Raw genomic sequence first — 21,188 nt, 5'->3', positions numbered from 1 at the left:
GATGTGTGAAGCCTAATTATTATCCTAATAGTCACTACAAGAAAAATGGGAAACAATGGCGTTTTTTAAGCGTCAAGAAAGGTAACAGATGACGCTTCTCTAAAGCGTCCTCTTTGCCTCTGTCATTGTATGTCTTAGGCAACAATGACACTTTCAGGAAGCGCCATCTTTGGCTGAAAAAAGCCCACCAAAATAAAGGTTCTATTTTTGGCTGAAAGATGACTTTACAAAACTCTAAATCCGATCTTCACCGTTCAAATTTAAGATTAATGACTTATGAACCTCTTCTCCAAATTTCATCTCAATCAGACCATGAACAAAGCAGCATCGGACCTTTGATGAAATCTGGGCATGATGTAAAAAACCGCTGTTTTTCTCTCTTCTCCTCTTTCTCTCTAATGACTGTCCGAAACTCCAAATCCGATCTTCACCGTTAATATTGAAGATACATGAGCCACGAACCTCTCCTTTAAATTTCAACTCGATCGAACCACAAACGAAGCGGGATCGGACATTTGATGAAATCTGGGCATGATGAGAAAAACCTGCGTTTTTCTCTCTTCTCCTCTTTCTTTCTAATGACTTTCCGAAACTCCAAATCCTATCTTCACCGTTCAGATTGAATATAAATGAGTCACGAAACGCTTCTCCAAATTTCAGCTCAATCGGACCACAGACGAAGTGGGATCGGACCTTTGATGAAATCTGGGCATGATGAGAAAAACTTGCGTTTTTCTCTCTTCTCTTCTTTCTCACTAAAAACGATGGCTCTCTCCCTTCTTTCTTGTCTTCCAAAAGTTAGGGTTTTCAATGGAGACTTTATAACAAATTCTAAAATACCATGCATGTCCTTTTTCAATAAATTAAAAATAGTATTCTTTATTTCATCTTTCAATAATAATTTTTCTATATTGAACTCATAATGAATTTATATTGTTTAATTATTTGATATTTTAGGTTGATGTTGGTTTAATTTGAATATTGATATTTAAAAAAAAACTAATTTAATATCAAATAATAAAAAAAATAATTTATTAGGATTTTATATTATTTATATCCAATTTTTTTAAAAAAAACCTTAATGTAGCAACTTGATGTCATTAATATTAATGTCAATTTACCATAATTAATTTATAGAATAAAATTCTAATATCAAAATTTGTATAAGTTAACTTAAAAACAAAAATTTTAAAAGTCAATACAACTATGACACTTATCAGGAGCGTCATTACATACCCATCAAATAATGATGCTTATAATAAGTATCAAGGTAAATGATAAAACTATGATGCTTCTTATAAGCGTCATTATATACACAGTTATAAGGAAAAAGATGACATCAAATAATGACACTTATAATAAGTATCAAGATAAATAATACAACTATGACACTTCTTATAAGCGTCATTGTATACCCTCAATAATGACGCTTTTAGAAAGCGTCATAAAATAAAACGTCATTAATTTCAATTTTTGTAGTAGTGAGTAAGAGTATTTTAAGTTAAGGTATTTTGGGGTTTTTACATATGTAATTTGGTTACCATATTTATATTATGTTTAGGGTAGTTAACTTTGAAAGAGAGTTTTACTTTTTGGGTATTGAGAGAGATAGAAAAACATAAAGAGAAAAACCTAGAGGGTGAAGCATTTTAGGATTCTCGTGTACTCTTGTATATAGGGTTTATATATGAATAATAACAAATCAGATTACTTTCTCTAGTACATGGCCGAGAGCTCAAGTTTGATCATCAATGCCCAATGTTCAAGACCTTGTTAATTTAGTTTTTATTTTTTATTTTTTAAAATTTTACCAAATTCATTTGCACTTATTTTGGATTACTCGCTAGGTTAGAAGATTGCCTCCTTGCATGATGATGCTACAAATTTTGAAAATTTACCTCTTTCATTTGCACTTATTTTGATTATAGTGATAAAAGATTGAGAAAAAAAAATTGTAACAGCTTATAAGAAAATGAGAATTAATTCAAGGCTTTACGTATGTCCCTTAGTGGACTAAAGTCTATGGATGGAAGCTAGCTTCATCTACTTTTCTTTCTCAGAAACGTGAAGGGGTTCATAAGGACTCGAGTGGTAGCTCTACATGTTTTCCTTTAGTTTGTGTTTCTTCTTTTTCTTTTTAAATTTTAATTAAAAACTTTTTTTATTATTTAATATATTTTAAAGAAAAAATTTCTTTAGTGTCATCCACTCAAGTAACCTCAGAGGTTCCTAGCCTCTTTGGCTTTATAAAAAACAAAAGGCAAGAGGCGATTGAAATAGATTTGATTTGATCAAACTTGTCTGTTTGTGAAGGCAGATGATGAAACCTCCAATAATTAACGAAACTATTTCAGAACATATTATCATCAGATCTGTTTTGTAGTGGGAAAAAACTATCAACAAGTCTCACCACCACCAACCCTTTCACACTATCATTTTCGTACCTTTTTAAAAATAAAGAAATAATCTAAATTAGTGAAAGAATCTCTAATTCAATTAGCTTTTTAATAATTAAGCCCTCTCTAAGTACAAATAACCTTCCACACTAATCGTGATTGATGCATAAACTTAGAATGATTTTGATTGTAGCCATTATTGATCCTTGTGTGAATACAGCAAGGATGAGAAAAAGACTTCGAAATTTTGATTCCAAAAATTACAATTAGGAACATCCAAACCAGATTACCAAGCAATTAGGAGCTAGCATTGAATCATGGTACCAATATTGTTGTGGCCATGATTAATTTTTTTTTTTCCTTAATGAAAAATAAAGAGATCTCTATAATCTACAAAAAGAACATATAAAGAAATTATTTGAATTTTATTTTTTTTTCTTTACAAAATTGCTATTTTTTATATTTTATTGTTTAGTTCTTTTCAAGAAAATACTCATATTATTAAAGGGTGGTAAGGTTAGTATATGCTTAGAGTCCATTTGAGAATATTTTTAGAAAATGTTTCTAACATTTCTAAAGCCTTTTTAACATTTAAATTTAAGCATAAAAAATGAATATAGAAACACTTAATAAAAACACCATCAAACATACTCTTAATGGGCCAGAATTCTTTTTGGGATTCTCAAATAACCCAAAATATCAAAAAGTATAAAATGATATCGTTAATAACCTTTTCCAAAGTAAAGTAATCTATAGAATAAAATAAAATAAAAAACAAAAAGAATAGAAAATGAAATGTCTACAAGGATCCAAATATTCATTAGAAGTGGGAAAAATATTGACAAATCTAAAACCCTAAATTAAAGGCAGTTTTAATGGCACACCAGATGCCTTTTAAACTCCAAGACCTTGGTTTGTCATAGTTGCCTACATTTTTTTCCTGAATTAGATATATATATATATATATATATATATATATATATATATATAGAGAGAGAGAGAGAGAGAGAGAGAGAGAGAGAGAGAGAGGATGAAATCGCAACTTTAAGCCTAGAATGTTGCCCACAAGATTTTGTTTCTATTAATTAATGCTTGCTTTAGGCTCACATGAGCTCAAGAAGACAAATTAGAAATTAAAGGCTGCAAGGGTCTCTCAAATGTGGAACTAAATGGCCCCAGTCTCGCCAATGTTTATGGCGTCAGTCTTGGTTCAAGAGGTGAAGAAAAGGAAATTGAAGGAAAAGAAATTGAATTGATTTCTGGACTCTTTTAACTTTCCTTTTCCCATTGAACCCAAAAACATCTGGAGTCAAGAGGAAATGGTATCTTTCAACAGAAAGGAATCTATTAACAGAAAAAAAAAAAAAAAACATCTATTGAAGATGACATTGATATTTCCTAGTTGTTTTCCATACCATATATGCTTATTTGGTGGAAGACCTAGTGAGATGAGTTGGACGGCACTACATCTCAGTCGAACCCTTTGGAAGGCTTTTAATTAACTGATGATATAATGGAGGTAATTTCACAGGAAATCATAAAGACTATACCCACCTGTCTGGTCAAAAAATAGCACTGTGTGATGGAACTTACCCCACTGGTAGCTTTCCTTGTTCTAACTCCTAACTCGCCTCATTTTCCTTAGAACCAATTGAAAGGTTCAGTTGTCAGTTATCTCATTTCTTCCTATACATGTGAAGTTCCATAAATTTACAGATCATCTGTTGTTTTCCTTACCAAATTTAAGCGGGCAAGAACGATAGGTTTGATCTCTATAATCACTCAATTTGAAACCAGGGGATCAATTCAACAAAGAAACAATAGTTCAATTAGGTTGAATTGTAGCACCGTAGAAAGGAAAAAGCAAGCTATACAACCATCATCTACTACATTATATACAAGCAATTTCTCTAATACAATGCTGCCTAATGGACTCTTGATAAATGACATCTAAATGGACCCAGATATGCTGCAGCAAAGCATAGTTTTGATGGAACAATTCACACAACATTCTAGCAGTACACAAGCGAAACGCTACTGTCACATATATGGGATTCATACTAGATTAAACTGGATGGCTAATTGTGAAGAGATGCATAACTATTGATCAAAGCCAAAGCATTGCTAGTCAAATGTGCAATTTTCACTATGCGAGCCCTCACTGCCTTCTTGAGCTTCCCGTCCATGGTATTTCCAGCAAACCCGTCTGTGCACGTATCCTCATACGTCAAAGCGGCGCTAACCCAAGTTTGTATGTCATTCATTATGAGCCCAAAATTGGAGCCTTTTATCTGGTTCATCTCCCCCATGGCTTTTCTAAGCTGATCCACTGAGTCGCTCAGCTCTTCCACACAGTCCTTCATGGCTACAACTTCTCTAGGCTTCAGGCCATGGCTTAAAAGCAGATTTGACATCACAGACGAGGTCGATCGGGTAGTTGAAAGGGTTACAGACAGAGCTGTGTCAGCTAGAAGCCTTGGGCTTGTTTGAATCACATTTGCATGAGCTGAGAGGGAGGTGAAGCAAAGTCTGGGATAAATTGTTGTACCACAAGATGTTCGGATGAACTCGGTGTTGTCTTTCCGGGCAGCAGGCCCTGCGGCTGAGATTGAGTTAAAATGGAAGGCGAACAAAATGAGAAAAGCTGCAAGGAAATGGGCAGAATTAGGTGAGCCTTCCATATCTCTCTTAGGCAGAAAGAAGATTGGAGATTAGTGATGATAGTAGGAGATGAAGGGTATCCCTTATATAAAGAAAAAGATGGGAAAGAAAAGCTAACGCCCCTAGAACTTACACATAAAGGAGCGCCCCACCCCCCACCCCCACCAATAACACCCCCCCACCCCCCCCCCCCCCCCGCCCAACACTACGTCCTATAACTTGATTCATTACTAATTGAAGTATATGCCATGAAAAGCGCCAAGCGAGTCATAATCCATAATGAGGGATAGTATTTGATTTTTTGGTAGAACGATCATGGAAAACTATTCTTAAAGCAAAAGAATATCCAATGCCCCTATTATGCCATATTAGTGAGCATCTTTGACTAAAGTTGCACTACCTAAGTTCAATATTTTGAAAGATGACAAAAATAGTTGAATTTCATAATAAAGGAAAATTTCCCCAAAAAGAAAAACTTATTTCAATAATTTTTTAATTAGTTATTTTTTAAAAAAATAATCTTACTCAACAAATACTAATTTAGAGGTTTGTCATAGTTTCAAAATTTGTTACTTATATATAGTTGAGATTACTATTCCAATTCATATTAATTTATTTTCTATATATTTATATTCCTCTTTTTATATCATTTTGATTATTAACTACTTATCTATACCCATTTGATAGTATACTTACTAACAATAATTATCCAAAAGGTTCATGGAGAGACTCTTAATCCAAAAAATATTTAGACACAAGAGGGACTTACAAGATTAAAGCTCAACTTTATTAAATATAGCTTCTATTGTAAACTGCTTCACTTGTGAGTATCCATAAATAAATAAATAAAAACAAAAATAAAAATAAAAAATTAATATTCCATGGCTGGTTCTAGGAGAGTGAATTTGTAAACTTTTATTGAGTTAGGTGCAGCTAATATGGCGCCTTCTACAAGAGAGGATTTGTAAAGTTTTATTGAGTTAGGTGCAGCCTAACTACCAGCATAATGACTTGTATAATAGACAAGGAATGAAAAGTTTTTACAGTTCAATGTTAAGCAGATGAATGAGGCACGTACGACTACTTAAAGGTGGGGTAAAGCCAAGCTAGGGGGGTAAATGTGCTGTCAACCTTATTGGCATAAGCATACAAATAAAAAAAAACAAATGAAAAAAATATTACCCGTGGCATTTATTGATCAGTAAAGAACTTTTAACAACGGTTAACTCGGAAAAAAAGTTGATCGAGTTGTAGAGTTTGACTCTACGTCTTTAATATGAATTTTTTTCTATTTAGATACTTATGGTTTAATAACAATTGTTTTGTTTTAGAATACAACGATAACTTTTTTGTAATAGTAATATTTTAAGCTATAGAAAAGTTAAATCAAAGAATGCTTTGTACGCTTTATAAAAATATGATATTTTGAATCCTATACATTCGTGATTCACGCTTAACTTTAAACTTGAAATGCAACATCACACATGGGAATTGAGAGATAGATGAATGATTTTTATTTATAGTCATAGGTGGTGGTTATCGAAGGGATGGACCTTTAAGACACTAAACATATGCGTTTGAAAAGGTTACGTGTTTAATACGTTAGACGGGTTTTCAAAAAAGAAAGCATGTCTTTAGAAAAGGTTTACTGTAAATTCTGGGCTAAAATTTTAATTTAAATGATTTTAAGTCATTTTCTTAAAAAAAAATTCAAAAAGTAACAACCAAAATAGATTGGAAATTAAACTAATTAGTTTGTAGGGAGGCCCTACTGGAATAGAGAGGTAAAGCCAAATAAGCCTATTAGAAGATAGTAGAATTGATAATAGAAAAGGACATTAAGTGGGCTCCCGTAATTGTCTTTTTTGAAAAACAATGAGAGCAAGTGGAAATTAGTCCATATATCATGTAACAACATTCAAAAAATAATTCATGAAGGTTAAATCTGTCGGTGTGACAAAAATGTGAATAAATATAAAAATTGATGATAAAGATTGGTGAACAGTTCTTTGTATCTTAATCTAATATTCTATGGACTCCCTTTTGCATATGGATCCTTAAAAATAATGAGCACTCAACCATAACAGATTTGGTGTCACATCGATCGACCATAACGACCAGGACCAAACCGTTGATCATGGTCAACTGAAGAACCGAAGGAGAAGACTATTGGTTTAATTTCCTCAATCATAATTAATTTGAATGGTGCTTTCAATTGCACCACTACTTTCATAGCAGTTCAGTGACAACAATGATCATGACAGGGTCCTCAAATTTTAGTTTATGGACAATCATGTTCTCCTTGAATTCTGCGTCTAACTTTGATTCAAAGGCTTGTTAACTAATGAACCTAAAAATACTTATCCAATGAATATCCTTCTCAGACATATAACGTGTTACGGATTATAGATGAATGAGCAAGAGATTTGAACCATCGAATAGACGGTTGGAAAGGTTCAATTTTGACAAGTCCTAATTAACCAACTCTTAATATTGAACAATCAATTCACCGTAAAAGCTTCATGTGCTGGCTAATAAACTTAAATCTATAAAAAACTGACATGAAAATGACACATTGACAATAATTAATGGGAAAGTTGTGTTTTCATGGACCAATTTGTTAATTATATGGTTTTTGGAACCCAGATTTACGAAATAGCAAAAATATTTTTCAATGTGGAAACTTATATGGGTTTCATGCACTCTGAGCCGGGTGTCTTTTTTCTACCAAGATTGCCCCTCTTAGTATCCAAGTCAGCAACAACTGAAGGGCACGTCAGCAGGGGCTGAAACTGAACGGTTCAAAACTCCAAAATCAAATGTTGAGCTTCCCACAAAAACACCCTAGCCGACGGTTCTTTCTTCCCTCTTTCTCATTGTTGTCTTCACTCCGTCACCAAGGCGATTTGAGCTTCCCAGAAAAACGGTGTAGCCGACGCTTCAAGACCCTTGCCGACAGTTCTTTCTTCCTTCTCTGTCATTCCATATTAGAATATAGGCCACGCAGCCGCCGAGACTTATCTCGTCACTCACCTCAGCTTTAAGCTTCTTCGATATCTTGGGTATTATTTCTTTATCATTAGGCTCTGTTTTGTTTCACAGAAATTAGTTTCAGTACGAGTTTGATTTCACCAGGAGTAATGTGCTTTTATTTCGAGGGTTGATGCGCGACTCATATAATTTATGATCAAATGATTAGGGGGAATTTGTCTGAGCTTTTCTCTCAGTTTTTCATTTTTCAAGGAGATATCGATTTCTCTCTATTCATTTTTCTGTCAACTTAGTTTGTGGTGTTCATAGTTTAGATCTTTCTGGCCTTTGGGGCTTGCTATGTCGATTTTGTTACTTTTCTGCTGTGTGGGATTCAACTAAGAATTTCACAACCTGATTGTTGGACTTATATATTTTCCCTTGAAATAGGTCTCTGACTTGAATTCGGTTTCTGCTTTATTAGAATTTATTTTCTTTGTAGTTTCTTGGAGCCTACTTTTTGAAGTGTTGTTAGAGATCATAAAACACAAATTTCATCTTTTCTGTTGGGGTTATATGGAACCCTTATCTCGTAATTGGAAGTAGGCATAGTTTACCTTGTATGGTTTGTATCGCTTGTGTGGTTTGTGACTGATTTATCTGTTGTGATTGCATACACATGCACAACAGACTCCATCAGAGATTCTACTGGTACTAAAAAAATGATATTAGAGTTTGCGCCAGTGCACAACAGATATTCATCAAACTTAAGATTGGCGAAGATTCAGTGCTATGGTTTGAGAAGATCCAATGAAAAGGTTTGTAGAATGATGGAGAATTTGAAGGCAAGGCAGCACAAAAAGAAAAAAAATAAGGAAAAAAAGGAAGGAAAAAAATGGAGATATGAGCGTTGAAAAGTTAGAATCTTCCAACTTTGAGCTAGGGGGAGATTTAAATTATGGGACTGGAAGGTAAAGGTCAGAACATATGCCCTTGAGGGCTGATCAAGTGACAAGGGTTAGGGTGGAGGGGTGGGAGGTTCCAAGTTCAAGCCCCAACAAGGACCAAAAATAGATATCTTACCTGTTGAAAAAGGATCTAGAATGCATGATACAATTGCAAAAGAGGTTTGTTTGGTTGAAAGACCATAAAATAGAATATTATCCATCCCTACTATTGGTCTTTGTTATGACTTTCACTTATCAATCCCAATTTAAATGCAAACATTTTTGGAAGCCTGATACTTAAGCATAATTCTTTTTGGTAATGGTATAAGGTTGGTCTCTGCTTAGGGAATGGCTGGATCATTAATGGTCCTTCTAAAGAATAAAATAGCAAATTGAGATTGTTATGCTGTGGGTTATTCCTTCTTTGGACAAAAACTTATGGATAAACAAGCTTTAAATAGTTTGGATAGATAGGATAAGGTGGTGCCTTTTGAGTTCCATTTCATTTTTTCTAGGTTGTTTAGGAGGTTGACTTCTGTTGAAGGTGGCCTTTGTTGCATAATAAATGGCCAGTTTGAAGAAGAGTGAGCTCTTTCCTATGAGTAAGCGCTATATGTGGCTTTGTTGCTTGGTTTTAAGGTGGTCGAGTTACTTTATTTTTGGGCCTTCCCTTGGACGACCATTTCAAGTCTACTTTGGTGTGAGATCGAGTGGAGGAAAGGTTTCATAAAAGGTTGGTCTCTTAGGAAAAAAACCTTGTCTAACTGTGAAATCAATACTTATATAAGAGTACTTCTTCTAATTTGCCCATTTATTGTATGCCTCTATTTGCGATTCTTATAATGGTCCACCTAATGCCCAAGAGGATTCAAAGCCACTTTAGTTCTTAAGACCGTGGCTAGAGAGGAAATTACATTTTGCCAAAGTGGTTGGTTGTCTACTAAGAGAAAGTTTATGGGTGATTTAGGTATTAGAACCTATCAATGCTGAACAAAGTACTTCTTACTAAAAGGTTATAGAAATTCCAGTGGAGCAAGGTTTTTTTTTCAATGCTAGGGAGAGGAGGAAGGTTTTTGGAGTAGGTTTTTGGAAAATGACTAGAAGGGGGTTCAAATACTCTTCATTGTAGAATAACTTTATTGATAGAAGATGGTCATATGTCAAAATTCTGGCTTTATGTTTGGTGTGAGGAGTTTTCATGGAGAATTCTCTTCTTTCTCTTTCTCTCTCGTGCGTGCTTTCTCTTTCTTGTTCTTTACATTGAACATTACTATGTATAAAGATGCTTAAATTGTGGATATTTGGGTTAGGAGGGGTTGGTAGGGTCTTCTAAGCCCTTTCTTCTAGATGAGCTTCCATGCTTGGGAGTTGGAGAAGGTGTGAGTTTCTTGGTGTTTATTCGGAGCGGTTGTTAGGATAGTTTGGTTTGGCAGTGTGACAAGAGTGGGAAGTTTTTTTTTTGGTCAATTCTATCTGTGTGACCTATAGGTGGCTTCTAGTGGTTTGTTCCACAAAAATAAGTGTGAATGTTGTCTCAAAAGTGGGCTTCTATGTAAGAAGATTTTGGCTAATCAACTAACTTACAAGAAAGGGCTGACTTTGGTTAACGAGTGTTGCCTCTGCATGCATTGCGAGGGATGATTGACCACATCTTGATCCATTTTGGGAAAGCTTGCTTCTTGTGGCAACTTTTTTTCCCTCCCTCATTGGTATTTCTTGGGTGCTTCCTTAGTCAATAAAGTAGTTGTTGATCTGTTGGCATGAGAGTTTGTGGGAAAGAGGAGTACGAAAGTGTGTAAAATAACACCTTTGTGCTTCTTTTATTGGTTTTGGGATGGATGGACCCACCAAAACTTCGAAGACTTAGAGAGTTGGGATCGTGTTTTAAAAAAGACTCTTCAGAAACCGCCTTTGAGTGATCTAGGAATTCCATGGTGGTTTCTAATTCATTTTCCGGGTTCCATTGGTTGAATGGAGGAAGATTAATCTGGTATAGGACCTTTTTTGTTTTTCTTTTTATTTGTTTGGGCACTTTGTATATTTCATGTTTACTGTTTGGTAACCTGCTACCAGTTTTGCTGATTGTTTCTATTTTTGTGGAATAGATTTAGAAAATGAAAACTAGTTAACACATGATTGGATGAGTATATTGAATTCCAATGCATTAATTAGGATGCTTATGGTGATCACAATGATTGTACCCTCGTCAGCATGGTGCAAGTATATTGGTGATGATAGTGGCAGCTGTAGTAGTGGTGATATTTTTGTTGCTTAGGTGACAATGATGGTGGCAACAACTGGTAGTTGGTGCAATGGTAGTGTGGCTATCCCGATACAACATCGTGTTTGTTTTTTTCCCTAGACATAAAAATCATGTTAAAAAATTTGGCACATTGTGGAGAAAAATTGTATTTCTTTTCATATCCTGAAAGTATACAACCAATGAAATATATATATAAATAACAACGGAAAGGAAAGAAAAAGGAAGAAATGAAAGAATAAAGGAGAATCTCTACAAATTAGGGATTATCATAGTTTTAAAAGGGTCAAGGCGCAAAGTCCTTCTAGATCTTGAGACGCAAGACACACCTAAGGCATGGGCTTTAGTGAAGTGAGGCGCATCCTATTTCACATATATATTTTTATATAAGTTAATCAAGTGGCCGAAAATTTTCCTCTAATTTTCCCCTTCTTCGTCTTCTTCTCTTATTCACACTGTTTAGGAGGCGAAATAAGTGCTAACGTTTTCATGGGATGATGTATTTCTTCTAAGAGCGAAATAAGTGCTAACGTTTTCATTGTTTTTTTTTTTTTTTTTGTATTTGTTTTATATGTATAGTTTAAATTCACGGCCCATTTCTTCAAATATTTTTGGTTAGTATATGTTACTCTTCCTGTTGATTAGTAATTGATATTGATTTAGAGATCTCTTTTAGAAGATGGAAATAGGAAATGCTATACAGGAACTATTTGAACTCATACGTGTCTCATTTTTACTCCTTTGTACAGCTTTCATATCCATAGGCTTCAATGTTCATAAGGCCATTGATTACTTTGTAGGTTTTGAAACTGACCGATTCAGTATCGCCATCCAAACATACTGATTATACACATGGCAACAGAAAAGAGAAAAAGGAAGGAGCATGTTCCACCAACATACACACAGGTCGGCAAAACAGATTACATTGAACAATGACTCCATTATTCAAATTCAGCTTAATTGGAAATTTGCATATATTGGATTTTTTTGTCACTAACCCATATTTCATTTTAACTGTAGGTTAAGCTTCCTAAGTCCCGATGTTCTGGGAAGAAATTCATAAATGCCATTGCACGCCTAGCCCCTGAAAAACAGCAAGCCATTAGAGAGATGGGCTTTGGGGGCCTACTGAATTTTGCTTGTCGCGAACTAAGATATGAGCTATGCGCGTGGCTCATATCTCAATATGACTTTACCTACCATAGACTTAATATGGAAACCGGCAATGCTATCACTGTCAATGAAGAACATGTGAATAGAGTGATGGGCATCCCTAACTCCGGGTAAGACGTGGTTATCCTTAAGAGAACAACTCCGTCCAATCGCACATACACTCTCAGGGTACTGGAGCAAAACCTTGAGAATTTGCCCGTGTGTGATGATTTTTTAAAATCATTTTTAATTTTTTCATGTGCCACTCTACTGGCACCTAACTCTAAGCTTGAAGGAAGCCATGACCTTTGGAACACCATATGGGATGGTGATGTTGGTGTCCAAAGGAATTGGGCAAAGTTTCTGTTGAAACACTTAGAAGATGGAATCAAGGAATATCGACAAAAGCAGCCTACTTACATCCGAGGCTGCCTCATGTTCCTCCAGGTACAGTTTAGCCTCCAACCCCTTTTGCAATTAGTATGAACTTAGTTTACATTTTAATTTGAATGTCATGCTTACTGCAATTTGCTCTTTTAATGCTCCTTGTTTCATATACTACCCTTGGACAGCTGTTCTACATGGCATACTTCTACATGCCATCAGTCAATGTTGAAGTGACCAGCCCGCTAGCTGCTGCATGGACTGACGATGTAATGAAACGCCGATTAGCAGCTGAAATATCAACATTCGGTGGTTATGGATATGTGCATGTATGCTCTAACTCAACAAAGCTTTCCCTACTAGTTAAATTACCATTTAGCCTCGCACCAGTAATAACCAATTTGTTGATTCTCTCATTGAAATAATGATGCAAGACACAGGCACAGGAGCGAGCACAAAGCACAGCCAATATGAATGTACCATCAGTAGCCTCAACCTCTACAGCGGATGACGATGCTACAGAGGTAGTTCTTCTTCACTAACCACTCATACAAGTTTTTCTATACAATGCATACAATAGTATTCTAAAACTATTCTGTTTTCCACTATGTAATAGGTTATTGAAGCCCGTGTCATTGACACATCGGATAGTATGCTACGATTAGCTTCCTCTCTGGCGCGGGATGTTGCTGCACTACGTTCCCGCCGAAGTGGATCAGAGGGGATATCTTCAATCCCTTGCCCAAATGCAGAGCAGCACGCTAAATATCAACCAAGGCGCGAAACACCGGGCAAGCAGACGTCAGCTGATGAAATGGAACCACAAGATAGCCTCGCACCAACCCCCCATTCTCCAATTGGAATGGAACCGTCACCAGAAGCCACTCATTCCGACCCAATGTCCCCACAGTCTCATGCAGAGCCATCGCTTCCAGCACAAGTGACAATAGAAGAAGCGCGAGAATGTGATAGTGTAGGTGGGAGTGGTAATCAAGCCATTAAACCTTCATCTATCAAGAGATTTAAGCGGACTGGTAAGAGGATTGTGAAGCGTCCTCCCACTTGCAAAAGTCCATTTGTCACCCAATGTGTAAAACAATTCCTTAAAATCCCCCATGCTCATCGGGTAGTAGCGGACTACGCTTTGGCAGAAATTGGTGATCCTAGGTACATTTCATTTTTCTAAAAATAATTCTTGCAATCATTTAATATGTGAATAACTTTACATCATTGTGACATAATTCATTTTCAATCATTGTAGCGAGATTTTATGCGAGATGTTTGGGATGTACATTACCCGAGAAGAAATTTCTTGTCTAAATGCAGGCCGATGGGTTAATTCAGTAGTAAGTTACTTATCTTTATGTTGAATTAAATTCAAAATTAATAGGTCATATAATGTGTAAAGTGTTGATGGGGTTGTAAAATATGTTCATTTCCACATATTTGCCAGATTGTGGCGCTTTTCTGTCGCATGATGAATGGACAGCAAGCACTACCAGCGCGCACCCACTATTTTGATCCTTCGTTCTCGGTGAACCCTCTAATATCCTCAATTGACATAGTCTCAAAATAGAATAGCATTTGTTGATGTTTGTATTGATTAACCCCACCCGTGAACAGGTGATTCTGACCAACTTGAAAACAAATGCAACCAGCCAGGTGATCATGGATAGATGTCGCATGTATCTGGATGCTGGTATATTGGGCCATGATTTGGGGACATGTGACATGGTAAATAACGGTTGTTAAATTTCATTTCCATAGTAATATATGCAATGGCATTGGGCATGACTATTATCTTATAACATACAAGGTAATAACTCTTTTATGATAATGCAGATGTTCATCCCAGTTTGTGAGAACAATCACTGGCACGTCCATGTTCTCAACTTTGCAGCTGGAAGAGTTGAAATTCTTTCATCTTTGCCCTTGCGGTGAGGAAACAGTATTAGTGCTGCAACAAGGCGATTATCTATGGCAATCAATAAAGCACTGCATGCATATAAAATGCATATGGACGTGGATGTCTCGACTTTTGTGCATGTCCAACCAGACCTTGTGCAACAACTGAATGGGTAAAATATTCATATATTCTAACCAAAACGGACATTTGAGGTGAATTTTTTTTCTTTGCTTTCTATCATCTACATGACAAGCCTAAATGTGATGTGTTATAGGTTCGACTGTGGTATCCTTGCACTAAAGTTCATGGAGTTTTGGAACGGGGCGACCTTAACCACTTCTGTGGCAGAGGTTAGAGCTGGTTTACATCCTAATTGGTTTTGTTTTTTTTATTTTTATTTTTTAAAAAACATGATGAAATAAGATTTTCCCATTTCTGTAGGACAAGCTGAACATGTACAGACTCCAGCTAGTTGTGGAACTAGTGCTCCATGAACGCAACACTGTTAGAGATAAAATTATGGCCTCCTGTCATTTGTGACTTCATGGTTGATGATAAGTTTTTCCTATCTGATGCTACTTACCATATAAAGCAATACTTGATTGTAGTTTGTCCACAAATGACTGAATTCATATCCTGTTATGTGATGATGTGATTTTGTTCCCATTCTAAAACTATTATTTATGTTCTATATTTATTGTATCTTATTAAGTATACAACATCCCATTGTAACAGTGACAGTATGGTGATGCTGAATGTCAGAAGTTTATGTACAACAATGGGCAACAACCAAGGGAAAGAAAGACGTCATGGTGATGCTGTTCCTATAGCTTACGAGAGGGAGTAATATCAGAATGAGTCATATGTTATCCTCTTTCTTCGGATTGTATGAAGCAAACTTGGTTTACCATATGATCAAAATTAGGGTTGTTCATTAATGTGAAATATCGTATAGGAAAGGGAGTAGGAAAGGAGTTGTTCATTATTCTGGGGCATCTTTTGTCAATGTTATAGGTAGGTTGGAGGTTTCTTTGGTTTGTTGACTATATTACAAACATTTTGCTGATGTACAATATTTATGTTCTATGTTTGTGTTTTGTTTTATACAGGAAATCCTAATAGAGATAAGGCATTTGTTTACTTAAATAAATAGTCACAATAAAATATTGACAAAAGAACAACATTTCTCGAATGTCCATTTCGGTAGTACATGAGGTACATTAAGGTAGTACCTCAGTGGCTTACGGTAGTACCTCATGTACATTAAGGTAGTACCTTAAATTTCTGATGATTACAGAAGCTATCGAATGAGTAATCAAGAAGAACATAACAATGGCATGTTGTTATGTGTAATGCAATGAACTAATTGTAGCTTAAGTGATAGATGAGCAATATTTCTCCAAGGTGCCTTAAGGTAGTACCTGATGTACATTAAGGTAGTACCTCAGTGGCTTACGGTAGTACCTCATGTACATTAAGGTAGTACCTTAAATTTCTGATGATTACAGAAGCTATCGAATGAGTAATCAAGAAGAACATAACAATGGCATGCTGTAATGTGTAATGCAATGAACTAATTGTAGCTTAAGTGATAGATGAGCAATATTTTTCCAAGGTGCCTTAAGGTAGTACCTGATGTACATTAAGGTAGTACCTCAGTGGCTTACGGTAGTACCTCATGTACATTAAGGTAGTACCTTAAATTTCTGATGATTACAGAAGCTATCGAATGAGTAATCAAGAAGAACATAACAATGGCATGCTGTAATGTGTAATGCAATGAACTAATTGTAGCTTAAGTGATAGATGAGCAATATTTCTCCAAGGTGCCTTAAGGTAGTACCTGATGTACATTAAGGTAGTACCTCAGTGGCTTACGGTAGTACCTCATGTACATTAAGGTAGTACCTTAAATTTCTGATGATTATAGAAGCTATCGAATGAGTAATCAAGAAGAACATAACAATGGCATGCTGTAATGTGTAATGCAATGAACTAATTGTAGCTTAAGTGATAGATGAGCAATATTTCTCCAAGGTGCCTTAAGGTAGTACCTGATGTACATTAAGGTAGTACCTGATGTACATTAAGGTAGTACCTCATGTGCATTAAGGTAGTACCTCATGTGCATTAAGGTAGTTCCTCCAATTTTTAATGAATACATAAGGTACCGAATGAGTGAGCAATAATAATATAATAATGGCATGCTGTAATATGTAATGCAATGAACTAATTCTGACTTAAATCATAGAAGAGCAACATTTATCCAAGTTGTCTTAAGGTAGTACCTGATGTGCATTAAGGTAGTACCTGATGTACATTAAGGTAGTACCTCATGTGCATTAAGGTAGTACCTCATGACCATTAAGGTAGTTCCTCAAATTTTTAATGACTACATAAGGTACCGAATGAGTGAGCAATAATAATATAATAATGGCATGCTGTAATATGTAATGCAATGAACTAATTCTGACTTAAATCATAGAAGAGCAACATTTATCCAAGTTGCCTTAAGGTAGTACCTGATGTGCATTAAGGTAGTACCTGATGTACATTAAGGTAGTACCTCATGTGCATTAAGGTAGTACCTCATGACCATTAAGGTAGTTCCTCCAATTTTTAATGACTACATAAGGTACCGAATGAGTGAGCAATAATAATATAATAATGGCATGCTGTAATGTGTAATGCAATGAACTAATTGTAGCTTAAGTGATAGATGAGCAATATTTCTCCAAGGTGCCTTAAGGTAGTACCTGATGTACATTAAGGTAGTACCTCATGACCATTAAGGTAGTACCTCAGGTGCATTAAGGTAGTACCTAAAATTTATGATGAGGACATACGCAACCGAATGAGTAAGAAATAAGAACACAACAATGTCATGCTAATATGTAATGAAATGAACTAATTCTGACTTCAGTCATACAAGAACAACATATCTCCAAGGTGCCTTAAGGTAGTACCTGATGTGCATTAAGGTAGTACCTCATGACCATTAAGGTAGTACCTAATGTGCATTAAGGTAGTACCTTAAATTTCTGATGAGTGCATACGCTACCGAATGAGTAAGAAATAAGAACACAACAATGTCATGCTAATATGTAATGAAATGAACTAATTCTGACTTAAGTCATACAAGAACAACATATCTCCAATCTGCCTTAAGGTAGTACCTGATGTGCATTAAGGTAGTACCTCATGACCATTAAGGTAGTACCTCAGGTGCATTAAGGTAGTACCTTTCTCAGTCCTTTCCTTGCTAAATGTGGATTTCACAAAATTGAGGAATTGAAAAATACCATTGTGACTGCATGTGTAGTTAATCATCATGGTACTAGTAATGGGATGGGGACATGTGTTTAATGCATTACTTTTCTTACTTAAGATAAGTATCCTGCATTCTCTTTCCCTTTCTTATGTGGGATTAGCTCATACCTAGGTTTGTGGTAGCATTTTCTACAAGTAGCAGAGTTAATTTGTGAATGGAATCAAGCATGAATACTATAATCTGCAAAGCATTGTGGGCTGTGTGAACTTTTTCATGCGGTATGACATGGGATGTGTCCCAGACCACTACTATCGAGTCAATGTTTTCTCATGCGGGATAGATGGAGCCCCCATTCCTATCAGTCCCCTTTGGTCATCCTGGTTGAGATGGTTGTAGATGAGAGTTTGTGAACTTTTTTTCTCATTTTGATTCTTTTTTGGTGCAGTTGGAAAGGCGAATTCTCTGTCATAATGCTTGAAATGCAATGATGAGGGAGCTGTGGTGTGGTTCATATGTGGAGTTATGAGGGAAAAAAACTTTTCCAAAGGTGGGATTGCTGGGACTAAGAGAAATGTAGAAAGTAGATGGATTATGGATGAAAATCAATAAAAAAAAAAGGGTAAAAGTGTGGAAGAAACTTGTTGGATCCATGTATGTGACTAAAGAGGGGATAGTGGAACGGATAACAGAGCCACAGAACCAAAAATTGGGCATTAAGGCTAGGCCCTGTGGATATTTGAGACAACTTGGATTCAGTAACAAGCTTCAAAATTTTCAAACATCAGGTTTCAAATAAATAGAAGTAAAAAAAAAAGGGGGGGGGGGGGGGGGGGGGAAACGTTTTCCCAATCATGTGGAAGTGGAAGTGAGAATTTGTTACAAACAGGGGAAATGGACTGCTTGTGTTGAGATTAAAGTGTGTCATTAATTTTGAAGGTGATAGACATCCCAGATTATAATTCCCAATCGGCAATCACAAAAACAAAATAAGTGGATAGCATTGCCCACATATCACCGCCCCTGATCCGGCACAACAGCAGGGGAACTGGAAGTGAGGGCTATCCGCAACCCAATGAATTATCACTACCAACATAAAAATTCCTCCACATTTATGTCGCAATTGACATTTCGATTTTCTGGTTGAGTTGTTTTTAGTGACCTCTGGAGCAAATGAACTAATTGTGTGATCCTTCCACTTAGGCTACCTGTCTTGTTGCAGCCCCCACAAAATTGTGTGAAATTTTCTTAATGCTACCACAAGACCAACAACCCTGAAGATCAATCTGCCACTTAATCCAACTCCCTGGTAATTGGTCCCTGCTCATGTGTGAAATTTCCTTGGTTTTTATTTCAAAATAAGTGTGCAGAATGTGGAACAGTGAATGATTTCACCTCCCTCGAAGCGACTTCAATTGAGGGAATTTCCAGTTTTGTCACCCCTGGTGAAAGGACTAAACAACACAATCAAGCTTGGGTGGGTGGTGGCATCTCCCAAAGTTCCCCTGGGATAGTTTCCTCTTGTGAATCTGGGATAACATATAAACAACCATTCCATTCCGTATTGCTAGATTCAGGCACTCCAACAGACTGACATCAATATATTGAAATAGCATCCTTACTTCAAATGTAATCCTCACCTTCTGAACCTATTAGCAACAGAGAAGGGTTGCTGGAAAAAACAATATTGAATTTCCAATAGTGATGGCTCATTTAGCAATTAGTTGATTATGTCAATTCTGAAATACACAATAAATAAATAAATAAAAATTAAAATCTGTCATTACTAAATTACTGGTAATTGCTTGAACATAGTTAGCAAATCATTGTGGTTAAAAATGAAAGAGCAAATCGTCTCCAGAAAAAACAACCTTGAATTCCCAAAATAGTATAAAGATTTGAGAAATCTTAGCATATGAAAAAATCAAAATCCCATTCCATCAATCAAAGACACTGAAGCCCATGTCCTGCAATGAATGAAACAAAAGGAAAGATATATCAGTGCATGATGAATTAAATTTGTGCATGTGTTTAATACAGTTAAGGTTGGTTATATAGGCATAATCAGTGTGCTTTCTATGTGAAAGTCCAATGCAGTGACAGGACAGTGGAGAGGCTACATGCGCAGTAAGATGGTTCCTGCAAGTTCCACATTACATAACCACACTTGGGCAGCCAAAAGTACTCAAATTTAATTGCATATAATCAAACTAAAAAAGGGATTTCTGTAATCTGTATCCATGAAAGACTAAAGTCTCATGCTCCAAATAACAACCATTCCTTTTATGTGGAAATTAGATTTTTTTTTTTCACAATCAGAGATAGAGATAGCAAAGAGCATCAAATCTGAAAAATGCTTCAAAATCTAAGGTTTGTAGGCAAAAAATGTTCTAGACCAGTGGCAAAGGCATCTTGGTTAGGTTAGGTGAGTCAAGCATTCAAATAATATAAAGGTCAAAATAACCATACAGCATAAAGTAAGCAAAGATAGAGATCCAGAAGCTCATCAAAGTTATAAGCTTCTAGCATCATGGTTCTACTTAATTTGAGAGAACATAGGTAGGATCTAGTTGTGCTTTCTCATTGGGAAAACATAATCATGCAACCCAATCCTAAGATAAGTGAGACCAAAATTATGGTAATCTACCACACATCTGGCTCCACACATATGAATGCCACTTTATATGCAGGAATTAAAGGAGAGCTCATTGTTGAGGCATGATGAAGGAGTAGAGATTTACTCTGAAAATGCATAAAGTGAATCCCAAGAGTAGCCAAAAAGACCAGTAGGGACAGCTGATATGTGACTGAATAAGACTAAGGTGCTGGTTTTAGTGCCAACCCAATCATTGAACGCTTACCTCATCTGATTCCTCTTTCTCTTCCACCTTTTCCTCCTTCTTTGGTTATGTGGCAGCAGGTGCTGCACCACCACCACCACCACCACTAGCCGCAACAGCTGCAACAGCAACACTACCAGCAGAAGGCACTAAGGCCAATTTCTCTCTTCCAGATGCAATAAGCTCTGTTATATCCTTACCCTTAACTTCGGACAACAGCAGCTCAATCCCATCATCATCAGCTTCAGCTCCAACTGTGAATTAAAAGAACAAGTTTCAGCTCAATCCCACATTTAAGCTACTATGGTCATTTAACTAATACGAAAAACTATGTTCATTTATAGCATGCATTGTTGAATGAAAGCCGTGTTGGCGACATGTGCACATGTTGCAGGGACATGTTC

The 21,188-nt window shown here is 36.0% G+C and overlaps 2 protein-coding genes, 2 long non-coding RNA genes and 1 pseudogene across 6 annotated transcripts; 3 read left to right on the top strand and 2 right to left on the bottom strand.

Annotated features, from left to right (window-relative positions):
• Positions 1-4,201: 4,201 nt before the first annotated feature.
• Positions 4,202-5,124, bottom strand: LOC117933967 (21 kDa protein-like). Its single transcript, XM_034855552.1, has one exon. The coding sequence runs from the start codon at positions 5,075-5,077 to the stop codon at positions 4,475-4,477; it is 603 nt and encodes a 200-aa protein (XP_034711443.1). The 5' UTR covers positions 5,078-5,124; the 3' UTR covers positions 4,202-4,474.
• Positions 5,125-8,035: 2,911 nt separating this feature from the next.
• On the top strand, positions 8,036-12,496 carry LOC117934167. Its single transcript, XR_004654444.1, has 3 exons — positions 8,036-8,119; positions 12,035-12,140; positions 12,255-12,496. It is a non-coding gene; the product is annotated as an uncharacterized LOC117934167 (long non-coding RNA).
• Position 12,497: 1 nt separating this feature from the next.
• LOC117933281 lies at positions 12,498-14,711 on the top strand. Its single transcript, XM_034854658.1, has 9 exons — positions 12,498-12,517; positions 12,734-12,833; positions 12,959-13,099; positions 13,211-13,294; positions 13,387-13,937; positions 14,032-14,116; positions 14,224-14,304; positions 14,394-14,504; positions 14,613-14,711. The coding sequence occupies exons 1-9, from the start codon at positions 12,498-12,500 to the stop codon at positions 14,709-14,711; spliced, it is 1,272 nt and encodes a 423-aa protein (XP_034710549.1).
• Positions 14,712-14,715: 4 nt separating this feature from the next.
• LOC117934117 lies at positions 14,716-15,814 on the top strand. Of its 3 annotated transcripts, XR_004654419.1 has the most exons (5): positions 14,716-14,848; positions 14,951-15,026; positions 15,118-15,314; positions 15,412-15,690; positions 15,786-15,814. It is a non-coding gene; the product is annotated as an uncharacterized LOC117934117 (long non-coding RNA). The 3 variants fall into 3 exon arrangements; XR_004654418.1 differs by lacking the exon at positions 15,786-15,814 and having other exon boundaries at positions 15,118-15,223; positions 15,412-15,780; XR_004654417.1 differs by lacking the exon at positions 15,786-15,814 and having other exon boundaries at positions 15,412-15,780.
• A 4,070-nt stretch (positions 15,815-19,884) lies between these two features.
• On the bottom strand, positions 19,885-21,042 carry LOC117934242 (annotated as a pseudogene).
• Positions 21,043-21,188: the final 146 nt, after the last annotated feature.

The sequence above is a fragment of the Vitis riparia genome, chromosome 16 (assembly GCF_004353265.1).
Source record: "Vitis riparia cultivar Riparia Gloire de Montpellier isolate 1030 chromosome 16, EGFV_Vit.rip_1.0, whole genome shotgun sequence".
In the NCBI taxonomy this organism is placed as follows: Eukaryota; Viridiplantae; Streptophyta; class Magnoliopsida; order Vitales; family Vitaceae; genus Vitis; species Vitis riparia.
The sequence above is the reverse complement of the archived record's forward strand: the minus strand, read 5'-3'. Positions and strand labels throughout refer to the sequence as shown.